Source organism: Pelodiscus sinensis, chromosome 4 (assembly GCF_049634645.1).
Source record: "Pelodiscus sinensis isolate JC-2024 chromosome 4, ASM4963464v1, whole genome shotgun sequence".
NCBI classification, from domain to species: Eukaryota; Metazoa; Chordata; order Testudines; family Trionychidae; genus Pelodiscus; species Pelodiscus sinensis.
This window is the reverse complement of record NC_134714.1, coordinates 92,827,164-92,840,581: the sequence shown is the minus strand read 5'-3', so window position 1 is coordinate 92,840,581 and position 13,418 is coordinate 92,827,164. Positions and strand designations below refer to the sequence as shown.

General features: G+C 37.9%; 1 protein-coding gene across 4 annotated transcripts in view; it reads right to left on the bottom strand.

Annotated features, from left to right (window-relative positions):
* LUZP2 (leucine zipper protein 2) overlaps positions 1 to 13,418 on the bottom strand; it is a 480,337-nt gene that overhangs the window by 73,744 nt on the left and 393,175 nt on the right. For all 4 annotated transcript variants that reach the window (XR_012903570.1, XM_075927754.1, XM_014573955.3 and 1 more), the window contains 2 exons: positions 5,071 to 5,145; positions 780 to 944 (listed from right to left, as the gene is read on the bottom strand). Coding sequence is in view for 3 of the 4 variants with exons in the window: in XM_075927754.1 (XP_075783869.1) it covers positions 780 to 944; positions 5,071 to 5,145 (240 nt within the window). In the remaining variant the exon portion in view is untranslated. The remainder of the gene's footprint in view (positions 1 to 779; positions 945 to 5,070; positions 5,146 to 13,418) is intronic.

Below are 13,418 nucleotides of genomic sequence, written 5' to 3'. Positions count from 1 at the left end.
GACCATGGGTGTTCCCGGATCAGGGAGATCTGATCATAATGTCCTGATCATAAAGTCCTAATTCAATAATTATATTCTGCCTACTGAAATTACTCTGCAGCTTTAACTGAACATCTATAGAGTGGACCCTGCAGAAAGCACAGTCACTAAAGAAGAATCAGTGTCAAGAAACCCATGTTTTTCCAGCTCTAAATCCAAGCTCTACTCCCCGAGACCACATTGTCTCATTTTAATTCCACTCATGCCTTCTTCTCCCAAGTCCAGTGTGCTTTCATTTGTATCCCTCAAAGAAAGTCAATTCTTCTTCATGGCCCCCATATGTAATCAATCAGCAGACTGAATTAAAACAAATAGATTCTCTTCTTTTGAGTCTCCCACTGCATCTTTCATTTCTATCATTCATATTGGAAGACATGAATGGTTGTAATAATTTTTTGCCATTTTTCCCATACATCATCAAATACTATTTTCAGTGCCAAGCAATTCATATAAAACCAATATGAATTAATATAATTATTATTGTATTCACAAGCCCACTGTCATTGAAAGCAGGAGCCATTTCACAGGAGATAGACAAAATTTTGTTCACTAAGAAAAGTAGCTGGTTTTCAACTTTTTAAATATAATATTAGTGACATCAGAAATAGGCTTAGAATTATCTTCAAAATTCATCTTAATCTTTCAATGAATTTAAAATCCTCCTTAGTTCCACTTTGATGGCCTTACAGGATACACTTGCAAAGCTGTTTTAAAAATAAATGGGGAGGGGGGAATTGTACCTTGGTGTTTGTCACTTGAAATGGAACTTTTGAGTCATTTGTAACAGGGGCTGTCAGCTTCTCAGTTGGTTTTGAAGGGATTATATTCGTAGCGGGAGGTTGATTGTGCAGAACGGAAGACAGGCAGAGTTGTACAGTCTCCTTCAGAGCTTTCAGCTGTGACTCCTGGGGAAAATGAGAAGTCATCAGCTCTTAAAGATAGGCTATATTGAGCAGTTCAGTTTGTTTTCTTTCTGCTCTGAACCAAACACTTGGCAACAGCTGTAGGAATCTTTTTTTCTTATTAAAGCAGGAAATTAAAGCAATATACCCTTTACATAACTGACCGATGGGTTAGAGTATGTACATTGCACATGAAACAGACTGGGAAAGTCAGAGTAAACTCCCTTCTATTCTCACACAATTTTACCAAGATGTCTTTTTTAAAAGACCGCTTATATTCAAGAGAGCTACGATGTAATCTACCAAGCATCATACAGTTTACAGGGCTGTAACATCCTTTGTACGCAGGTTTGCTGGAGAGAAGCAGACATTCATTTTGTGTTTCATACAGACAGAAACATAAATATAGACATACATGTGTGTATGTGATATTGTAACACTCATTCCGGATATTTAGTATTTCTGCACAAGTGTATTTATTGGGACTGAAAGATTTTCTCTCACACAGACATAGTTAATAATATATTCATAGATTGGTTTAGATTGGGAACACTCAGGATCCAAGAATTGTGAGTGGTAAAATGAGCTGCTGTTCCCAGAATATTTAGGTAACACTTCCTATAATTATACCAAATAATTATTGGGAGTGTCTCCAACTATTGTAAGAACAGCAGCTCATTTTACCACTCACAATTCTTGGATCCTGAGTGAGTGAGAGTGAGAGTGAGAGTGAGAGTGAGAGTGAGAGTGAGAGTGAGAGTGAGAGTGAGAGTGAGAGTGAGAGTGAGAGTGAGAAAGAAAGAAAGAGAAAATTCATTCTCCAGATTTGGACAGAAAAACTGAGTATCCTGAATGAGTGACAGAATACTCCCAAGGAGTTATCGTATAACATTCTTATAGAAAGGCATGCAGACTCAGACCACTCCTAGGCTGTGTCTAGACCACATCTCTCTGTCAACAGAGAGACGTAGATTAGGCATTTCAAAATTGCTAATGAAACAGGGATTTAAATATCCTGCGCTTCATTAGCATAAACATGGCCCCTGCTTTTTTCCGAAATGGAGCTTTTTTGAAAAAAAACCCAGCATTCTAGACACTGATCTGTTGAAAATAAACCCTTTTTCGACAGATCCTGTAAACCTCATTTTTTGAGGAATACAAGATCTGTTGAAAAAGGGTTTATTTTTGACAGATCCGTGTCTAGACTTGCTTTTTTTTTCTGAAAAAGCTGTTTCAAAAAAAAGTGGAGGCCATGTTTATACTAATGAAGCGCAGGATATTTAAATCCCTGTTTTATTAGCAATTTCGACGTGCCTAATCTACATCTCTCTCTGTACATCTACACTGCATGGCTATTTTGGGATACCTCCGGTATTCCAAAATAGCTACCCTGCATCTACACAAGCCACCCATTATTTCAAAATATTTTTTGAAATAACACGCATGTTATTTCACCATCCTGGTAAACCTTGTAGCATGTTATTTTGAAATTTGGCACTGTGTAAATGCACCAAATTTCAAAATAGTTTTGAAATAAGATACACAATTTGCATAGCGCAAATTGCGTATCTTATTTCGAAATTAGGATGCTGTGTAGACGTATCCTGTGATAATGGGGGCCAGGTAAGTATCTTATGCAGACAGATCCAAACATACTGTAACGGGTAAAAAAAAATGAGAGAGAAAGTAAAAGCCACACTACAATGCAGGTATAACTGTGTATCTATAGTAATTTAGCTGTTTATATCTAGTGCCTTTAGCACTGCTAAGCCAAATAACCAAGAACAAATATCCTGAGATTTTTTTCCTCATTTTTAAATATTCTGATAACTATGATGTGCTTTCCATTAAAGAAGAATAGAACTGAGCTATCAGACCCACCTTGCTTCTAACAAATTAGAACCTAGAGGTAAATCACATAAAGAGCCCTGTTTGGAACCCTGAAGAGCACAACTTGGGTTTTATTCCAGGAAAAAAAATCCAGTGTGAAAAATCCTAAGAATGTCATGAAGAATTATTGCAAAAGCACTATTCAGATCAAAAAGATGAAAATCATAGAAACAATACATGGACTGAAGACAAAAAAAGAAAAGAAAAAAAAAAAGAGGACAGAACAGAATAGTTTTCCTGTTTCCTTCCTGTGGGAAAAAAAATCTGTAATTCAGTGCAGCGACTGCATAGACTTGCCAGAATAAATAAATAAAAATCATCCAATAGGAATGCATTTTGCCTGAGATGAAGGGCTCATTAAAGAGTGAAGGCTTGATCTTTGAGTCTAGTTCATATTTTCACAGTACAGGGATTGACTTGGGGTGGGCAAGGAACAAAATAGAATTGTTTTATATCATCTTTCCACTCACCAGATCCCCAGGCTGTTGAAGGTCAACTTATAAATCTGAAAAGCCCAGGACTTCTTTTATAGAGGACTGTGATGGCACTAAATACACTCCAGCCAAAACCCTTCCACACAATATATCTCCTACACTAAGTTTCTGAGGGGCAGTTACATAAAGCAGGGAATCACTGGCCAATTAGGTCAGTTACAGGCTTCCTTTATAGCATCAGAGTGGCACAAGGAAATATATCTGGATCCAGCTTCAGATTTTGGCTGATATTTGAAGTATCTGACTGTGGTTCAAAATAGGCAATATAGCAGCTATAGAATGCTATCCATTTCTAAAGCAGTTATATTTCCCAAACCATATACTTTGTTGTGATCTTTCCTCTCCTCCAGACACTGTGTGCACCAACTTTGTGAGATCAGTATAGTAAAGCATTAATTCGCTGCAGAAAAAAAGCCTCCTAGCTCAGTGGAAGGAGTATAAACAACAAGAATCACAGAAACCCAAAGATTATCAAATAAAACATATTTAATAAAAGACTTTAGCATTATGCTCAGTATTGTCTTATCTATTTTTTAGACTCCAGTTTTTCTACCTTCCACCTTCCCATCCTCCCCACGTCCATATAAGCTTAGCTTAATGCTTTGAGAGAGAATGCAGAGTGGTCATCACATTAGCTGCCATATCAACACAAGATGAGCCATAGGAAAAAATCAGGCATGGCCAAAACCCCAAATTCCTGTACCAAAAGAAAATTCTGAAATTTATTTTTTGTTCTGAATTGGAACAAGTAAAAATTTCACTTTGGGAAAAAAAAAAACCTTATATTTTATTTTGATGTTACTGAAATATTTATTACAGTAAGGTCAAAAGTGTTTCATTTTGATAAGGTAACAACATTTCATTTCAACGTGATCAACTCAACTTTTATACATTATATACTTTAGCTGGTTCTTGATTTGCTTAGTCATTCGTAATGTTTATTCTAACTAGTGATTGATTAGCTTGGTTTACTCAATTAGAATTCTAACTATATTCTCATGTCTCAAAGAACATCTCACAGAACATTAGGCAAGTTGCAAACACTGGATTAGTTCTAATGAAAATATTAGGTCTCTTGCTCACAATGTGTAAGACAGTGCCTGACTTGTGTAAGCATGCAAATAGAGCTTGGGGAGGATTCAGAGAAACTCCAAGGGACAATCACAGTTCCACAGTTGTGGAAGATCAATTATTGCTTCCTCCATGCTCCCCAAAGCACCAAGAAAAGGCAATCCATCATGCAACTCTCCATAACCAATAACTGACATGCAGATCTAGCTGGGTACACCGAGGGAAGAATGCCGCACAATCTCAAGGGATAACTAGCTTGCAAATTTCCTCTATGCCCCCAGGAGGTGAGGGATGGACTGTGGCTCAACTATTCCCATAGGGTTAAATACATTTCAACTTCATCTAGCTTGGGCCCCATGGCTCAGGGGTAAAATCAAGCCCAAAAGTTGACCAAATATCAGCATCTCTTTACTGCAAGGTAACCTTAGAATTTGATCTGAATTTCCCAGATATTTTACCTTTAATCTTATTGATCACAACTGTCAAAACTCCATATCTGAGTTTAACTTTATGCACTGATAAGTTCCACTGACTTCAGTGGGACTACCTCGAGTACATTAAGTATAAGTCTTTGCAGAACTGACGTCTTAATTTGTATTTCTTTGTCAGGATACACTGTAGCATCCACAGCTAAGAGAGCTAAATATCTTCACAACATCCAGATACATTCTTACTTTGTCAAGGGCTGCCTTTTCCAACTCATCTTTTGCAATTGCTAGCTTTTGCTGCAGATCTGTTAGCTGTTGTGCCTGTGAGAATAAAAAAAAAAGTAGTTGATGTAATTTACAATACAATCATTTCCCCAGTAATTTTGCATGCTATGCCTGCGAGAGAAGTAAAGGTTTAACTTTGAAGATTAATGTCAAAATTACCAAACTCCAAGGGTTATTTTTTACTGAGAAATGTGGCTTTTTATGTGGGAACTGGCCCCAATCCTGCCCTACTTATGTCAATAAAGTTTATTCATTAAAGGTGTGTCTAGACTACATCCCTCTTTCGGCAGAGGGATGTAAATTAGACACTTCGAAAATGCAAATGAAACCGGGATTTGAATTTCCCATGTTTCATTTGCATAATGGCATCATGGCACTCTTTTGAAAAAGCGTTATTTCGAAAGTGAAACCGCAGTCTAGATGCGGGTCTTTCAAAAATAGAAGCCTTTCTTTACAGGACTTTTCGAAAAAGGCTTCTATTTTCAAAAGAACCACGTCTAGACTGTGGTTTCACTTTCAAAATAACGCTTTTTCGAAAGAGCGCCATGACCCGATTATGCAAATGAAACGCGAAAAATTCAAATCCCGGCTTCACTTGCAATTTCTAAGTGTCTAATTTACATCCCTCTGCCGAAAGAGGGATGTAGTCTAGACACATCCTAAGTGCAGGACGAGGCGTACAGATAGTTCGGAATAACTACATAGTTCGAACTATCTAGCCCGTGCCGTGTGTAGCCGCGCGGCACGGGGTTCGAACAAGCCGGCTTTTAAAAATGGCGGAGCCGGCTTTATGCTAATGAAGCCCGGGAAATTCAAATCCCAGGCTTCATTAGCAGGTTCGGTATGCATACATTACCCCCCTAGTTCGAACTAGGGGGGTAGTGTAGACATACCCTCAGTCTGTAACTGGAAAAAAACTTTAAAAAGAACAAATAGTCTTGCAGCACCTTAGAGACTAACAAGATAGATGGTATCATGAGCTTTCATGGGCACAACCCACTTCTTCAGATGGAAGGTATTTAAGGGGTCAGTCTAGTTTTCAAATAAATAGCACAGAGAGAAGATGGGTGGGGGAAGAGGAGGAAAAAGAAGGGAAAGAAATTGTCAATTAGAGTGTCCATGCTAAATGAAGCTGATAAGAATACTTAGTACCTCCTTTAAGTACCCTTTGTTTGTTTGTTTGTTTTTGTCATTAGGCTGTGGAATGTAGAGGGCCATCCAGCCAATGTCTTTGTTTAGACTTCTGTTGACCTGTAAGTAGTTTGAGATCAGACTTGAGTCCCACCCCAGAACACTGACAATTTCCCTGGAGCACTTCTAAACCATGCAAATGGCCAGTCTAGTAAGAACATGGAGACATCAAGTCATCTCATACCTGGAATTTCCCAAAGAGCACCAGAAATGCGTGTATGAGTTGACCATCTCCAGGAGGAACTCCTCACATTGGGAACACCAACATTTTCGGGGGGAGGAGGGATTAATGTTGTTTGCAGTTCCTCTACTGCACCACATTCTATTCCATTGATCAAAGTAAAGTAGATTTTGTAATTAGTCTTGTAACAGAAGAGGTCCTAGCCTCAATCGCACACCTCTTAGAACGAGGAAGTCCAGTGCTGATGAAACCTTCTTTAAACATTTTTCTTTTTCTTTTTTTCACCATGTTGCCCTCTGCACAGGTCCAGGGACATGATGATCATAAATCTTGTGGGAATTTGAATTCTAAAATCAGGTGTGGTTCTCCATGTCATGACTGGCAAGGTTGCGGCCCTGAGGAACACTCTTGGAAACTGGCATCCCAGGGCCCTGTATGTGACATCACTGTGGCCTTCCATGCATCTGCCCAGATAAGCTGGGTTGGCAGAGCCACCAGACAATGGAAACCTTCACAACATCATTTGGGGGCAGCTATAACTTGGTCAGTCTCTACAACCTACAAACTGCTATTGGCATATACTACCAAAAGTCTTGCCCAAGAGATTATGTTGGCAGCTGCCTTAGAGGCTCTCAAAGGGCCTTTTGGACCCACAAAAATCCATTGGTTGTACCAGAAAGTATCCCAACAATGTGAATCAAGACAACTCTGCTTCTGAACTCCTGTCATCTACTTTGGCTCTGGTCTTGGATTCTGACACCTGCTCTGGACCCAGAACCCTGAGAGGAGTTCTAACCTTTGATCCTGACCTTGGCCCAAAAATTGGAACTCAAGCAGCTTGAGTTCTGCCCTGGGACCTTGACACACACACCAGTTGTTTCAATATTCTGAAATAAAAACTATCTGTCCACTCTGCCCCAGATAAGAGCGCATTAAGCTTTTAATATTTTTACAGTAAAACCTGTGTTATCCGGCATGCTCGGGGATTAAGGCATTCCTGTTATCTAAAAATTCCATTTATCTGAGGGTCCCATCAACCTGGGAAAGACCAATGGACAATAATAGTAAAACTCAAGTTTTTAATATTGGTAGTTATGTAGTGTGAGGTAGTTGGTCTCACATTTTTATTTTGAGTTAAAGATGATTAGTACTTCTTAATTAAAAATTGTTAAGCCAATCATGGTGAATCAAGCCAGGCCTGTGCACCTGAAGATGTGACAGTATTGTGGCTGGGGGCAATGCCGGTTAACAAAGTTTTCTGGTTAACAGTGTGCCGGATAACAGAGGTTTCACTGTATTTCACCTCAGATGTGAAAATTTTCATTTCTAGATGCTCATTTCCATCACTTATACTGTCTTCATGCACCTATTCCATACTATCAAAAGAGGGGAAATAGCCATTCTTTTGGGGCTATACGTAGATTATCTTCAGCTTTTTTCCACATGGAATGCTATGGCATTCCAATTTCATCCTTCCTTATTTTCTTTTTATTTATAATTTAAAAACCTTCTATCTATCTTAATTTTCTTGGCAAAAACTAATTCAGATAGACGTTTAGCAATTCTCACTTTACTCCTACATTGTCTAACCTCCACTATTAAATTTTATTTGCTGGTAGATCCTTTTTTAATTCCCTATACAGGGTAGCATCTTTAATTATGCATAATTAGCTTTTTGAGACAGTTAATCATCCATCTGGATCTTGCTGTTTTTCCCTACATTTCCTTCACACTCATGCCCCTTCCTCTTGTGATACACATTTCAAACAGCTGATCTGAAGAAATTCTAAGACTCCTCCACATTTAAGTCACTAACCTATTCAGTCCATCTGACTTTAACTTATTCCCCTTAATTTCACAAAATCTGCAATTTTAAAATAAAAAAATCAGTTAACCAAAATCAGCTTAACTATCTATTCATTAATTTAAGATGAATCAACTTATGATCACTTGATCGAAGCTTATTTCCAATGACTAGCTCTTCTATAACTTTACTTTGTATAAAGTAAAATGTTCTGAGTTTATGGAGTACAGATATCATTCATCAAAAGGAGTGCTAATATTTATCATAAAATCATTTTGCAAGCAGCCATTATTTAAGCAGTACACATTTACTTGGGTATATTTGTAAAATAGCAGCTTGGGTCTGATTGATTTACTTTTATGGCTGAGTCTATCATGTGAATTATTTTGCTTCACAGACTATTGAACCAATAGGCCAATGGTATCAATCCAACTGCTACAAAATGACATTAAGCTCTTGCACTAAAAATTATTTTGTATTGAAATAATGGATGGTTCATTCAGCAGCAGTCAATATTAAATATCAGCTCTCTCTTTATTCTCCCATAATTTTACAATGACCAAATTAATTATTTTGCTTTTTTTTCAGAATTCTCTATTAAATTCCACCCCAAATTGTACAGTTTTGCTGCTACTTTGAGCTAATCCCTTGAAAAACTTTTGAGAATTAACATAATCCAGACAGTGAGGAGAGACTAAGGAAAGAACACAATTGGTGCTAAAAATGAGCAAAACTATTTTAATACCGAGTTTATTTTTAAAAGTTCTAAAATTCTATGGAGACTGAACACAGCTTAACGCTTTTTGTTCTATTTTTTATCGGAAAGAAAAAAAATTACCAGGTTGAGCTGCTCTTCCCAATGATTACTGTAATGGAGAATTCATGCTGGTATTTATAATCTCTTGCTTGCCAGTAAAAGAAAAGTTTTAACTATGCAAACTATAAAAGCATGATACTGTGAGGCACATAAGACCCTCACCCTCTCACTAATGTCCATAATACTGAACTTCTGATAGGATTCAGCACCTTGAAGAATCAAGCCATTATAGAGGAAAAATGAAATAACTGCATTTGAATCCCCAAAACAACATTTAGAATGCTTACTCTAAGTGCCAGAACTTCAAGCCACTCAGTAGCCTTGTATTCCTTCTCACTCCCAAACTCCCACTGAAATCAATGTACTCATCCTATTTCTCTGCAGATTAGCTTAGAAAAAATGCCTACATTTAAATAACTATCTATAAATACAAGAGAGAAAGAAATGGCTATGGGCTAGAGCGGGAGAAGGGAACCTAAGGCCTGAGGGCCAAATGCAAACCCCGGCTTACCTGGATCTGGGCCCTGTGGCTCTCAGCATTGGGGAGTCCATGCTGATAAGGGGTGAGGTTTTTTGTTTTGTTTCTTGCTTATGTGCAGCCCCCAACTGATTTTTCTGTAAGCCAAAAACAGTTCTCCACCCCTGGGCTAGAGTCTGATCTCAGTTACACAGATAAAAATCCAGAGTGGCTCTGGATCAGAATGAGGATTTTGGTGTCACTGACTCTGTGATGTGCCAAACACCGCAAAATAAGCCTTATTGTCCTTGGCACAATGTCTTTTTTTTAACAAAGTTCTATAGTCATTGTGTGTGGTATATCCTATTTAAGGTTCTAAAGAGTCATCTCTCTCTCTCTCAAATTCAAAGCCATACAGAAAGCAATAAAGGCAATATACTTTATGATCTTCAGAGGCTAGATGTGTTATGCTTTCAGAGACCAGTCATAATACCTTAGATGTGTTAGTGTGCTCACTGCAAAATCTAAATTTTTCACAAGGGAGACAAATTTTTCACAAGGGAGACATGGAACAAAGGGCATACGTACATCACCCAGATATATATTCACCTTCTGGAACATGGAACACTGCATGTTACTATAAAGCAGCTCACGCAGCATCTAACAAGCCATCAACATTCAAGGCACATTCCAAAGACAGCCCCTTCATTTTTGTCCTCAAGGAAGGTAAGCCCACAAGTTTCTCCTGCAGGATGTTCTCATTCTAATCTGTAGCACCCTCTGCTTCAGAGAAATATCTAAATCATATCTCAGAGTTAATAAAATATTTGCTCAGAAAAAAAAACCCAAACCCCAAAAAACAAAAAACCACCACCACCACCAAAAACAAAAACAGTTCTCTCTCTACTTCTCTATCCATGGTTTCATGCTCCTGATATTAAAAAAATTCACCAAAATCATGCTGCATCCCTTTGTGGAGAGCTCTGGAATTTGCTATGCATTTATAGTTTCATACAAATTGGCTACGTCTACACTGGCATGATTTTCCGGAAATGCTTTTAACAGAAAAATTTTCCATTAAAAGCATTTTCGGAAAAGCGCGTCTAGATTGGCAGGAAGCTTGTCTGCAAAAGCACTTTTTGCGGAAAAGCGTCCGTGGCCAATCTAGATGCGCTTTTCTGTAAAAAAGCCCCGATCGCCATTTTCGCGATCAGGGCTTTTTTGCGGAAAACAAATCTCTGCTGTCTACACTGGCCCTTTTGCGCAAAAGTTTGTCGGAAAAAGACTTTTGCCCGAACGGGAGCAGCACAGTATTTTCGCAAAAGCACTGACAATCTTACATGAGATCGTCAGTGCTTTTGCAGAAATTCAAGCAGCGAGTGTAGGCAGCTGGCAAGTTTTCCGCAAAAGCAGATGATTTTGCAAAAAAACTTGCCAGTCTAGACACAGTCAAGATGTACACCTTCTTCACAGAAGACACAGGCAATCCATGAAGTGGCTCCTGTATAGTCTCTTCCCTTCTTATACCCTACCTCTTATTAGTCATAATTTGACAAGAGCTGCTCTAATGGTTGAACATGAATGTTTCCCAGACTATAAAGAATGTAAACGCATGTCAAATCTTCCTCAGCTGTGTAATAAGATCTTGGATTTTGTATATTACCTGGATATTCTGAAATAACTCATGACTATGATTCTAGTAATATATATGAATATTTTTTCCTGCATATTATATTATTTGGAATTGACATTTTATGATGTCTGCCATTCAAAAAGTAATTTCTTCTAAATCTGGAAAGAGGTCTCAGATGTAACTGAAAACCCTGTGTCACAAACAACAGGTTGAAACATAGCAATCTGTACTGAATTGGTGTGTTCAGGGGTGGGGCAGGACCAAAATTTCAAAATATTTCACCCATATGTAGCTAGAAAGGGCTAGAAAGATTCCCCCCTCATTTTAAAGGGACTATTCATGTATGCCATGACCAATGCATATATACGTTTTGGTAGGATCAGTGCCTTATTCAGGACATGCAACATTAGGTTTACTGATGATGTAATTATCACAAATTCTACTTAATTAGGAAACGTTCAACCATAAATGGTGTTTAATCACAAGTTAAATAGGTGTGAGATTTTGAGTTCTAATTTTTAATATAATACTTAAATATTTAATTTTTTACAAAAGGTGAGTATCCTTTTCTTTTCTATATTTTTGGTCTTTTATTTATTTTAAAAGTGTATCTTCTAGTTTGTACAACTGTTTAACTGGGAAGAGACACAAACATGAAATGAATTGTTCTGAAAAGAAGAATATACTCTTTTTCCTTTCTTGACACTATTTTCCTCTTAGAAAACAGCAATTCAACAAATGAATTATATTTCAAGAATATGCAAGAAACAAAGACAGAAATAAAACTGAAAACACGAGTCCTCTCAATTGCCTTGCAGTTTATCCATTTTCCCGATGCTTATTAGTACCTCTAAACTGTTATCTTCCTTAGTGACCCTGGATGTTCAATCTAAGGCCAAGTCTACACTATGTTGAATTTACTAAGGTTGATTTCTTACCTCCCAATTTCATAAAGTCAAAGGTGCATGACTTCAGCTGCCCTTAAAGTTGATGGAATGGACTTGGTAGTGACTCGTTGTTTAGAACATCGACCTTGTGTGGCTAAATTTGACCTAAACTTCTACTGTACACCACGCCTAGGCAAGGAATCTTGACCTCCATGGCTTTTAGTCAAGAAAGTTTCACTTCCCCCTTCTTAAGAGGTTCCACAAGAGACTAACAAACTCTCTCTCCCTCTTTTCTTTATTTTGCTGTCCATTAAAGAAAGTATGTGCCTTGGGCTTGCCCTATATCTTCTTAGAGCTCTGAATTCCCATTTGTCACATAAGATTTAGGCCTGAGCTTGAGGCAGTTTGGATTCCTCATGGTACAAAAGTTTTTTCGGTGTTTTAATTAATTCTCCACATAATTCTTTTAGCTATCCTTCTCTGCTGGACACAATTTTGACCCTGATTCAAGCAAATTCACTAAGTGGTAATTATTTGGAGACATCCATTTTCCTTCGAAGCCAAAGGCAAACACTTCCAGATTTCAGTGGGAGTAAGTACAGACACCTAGTGAGATTTGAGAAAACTGTGAGCTTGTTTAGCAGTAAAATTGTTGCTTCTGCTTCCAGCTTTATCTAAATAATCTTGTCAAACACTGTCACCAGTGGGACTCTGGACAGGGTGGAGCCTTGGTCAGAAGGGGCAGTGCTACCATTAGTATGCGTGCTGCAAACCTGCTCCTCATAGCTGTCCAGAGTATGCCATGGCTAAAGCACTCCAGAGCTCTAACTACCACCACTGCTTCTTGCTGGGTCCTGGGGCAATTGTCCCTCCCCCCCCCCCCCCCATCAGCGGGCCTACCAGTAACTCAGACTGACTATTAAGCATAGTATTGACTTGAAATGTAAGTCTAGACCATTAAGGCCAGCTCAAGGGTATATGAGAAACCTTTTAAATTGGATTTTTCAGTTCATTAAAGACATAATAACATTTTAATGCTCAAGGCTATATTATGAGTAGCTCTGTAACAATACGTGAATATGCAAGGTACTAAGGGTTGAAATTATACTCAAATGTTGGAAACTTGTTTTCCCCAACAGTTTGTAAAACTATTAAAGGAATAGAATAGGCGATGGTATTTTCTCTGCTTCAATTAAAATATCAATCTTTATTGCTATAGATTAATGGTGCTTTCAGGGATAGATGAAGTTAATCATGACTGACTTGATTATAGAAACATTACAAATGTGTATAATGATTTTATATATATATATATATATATATATATATATATATATAT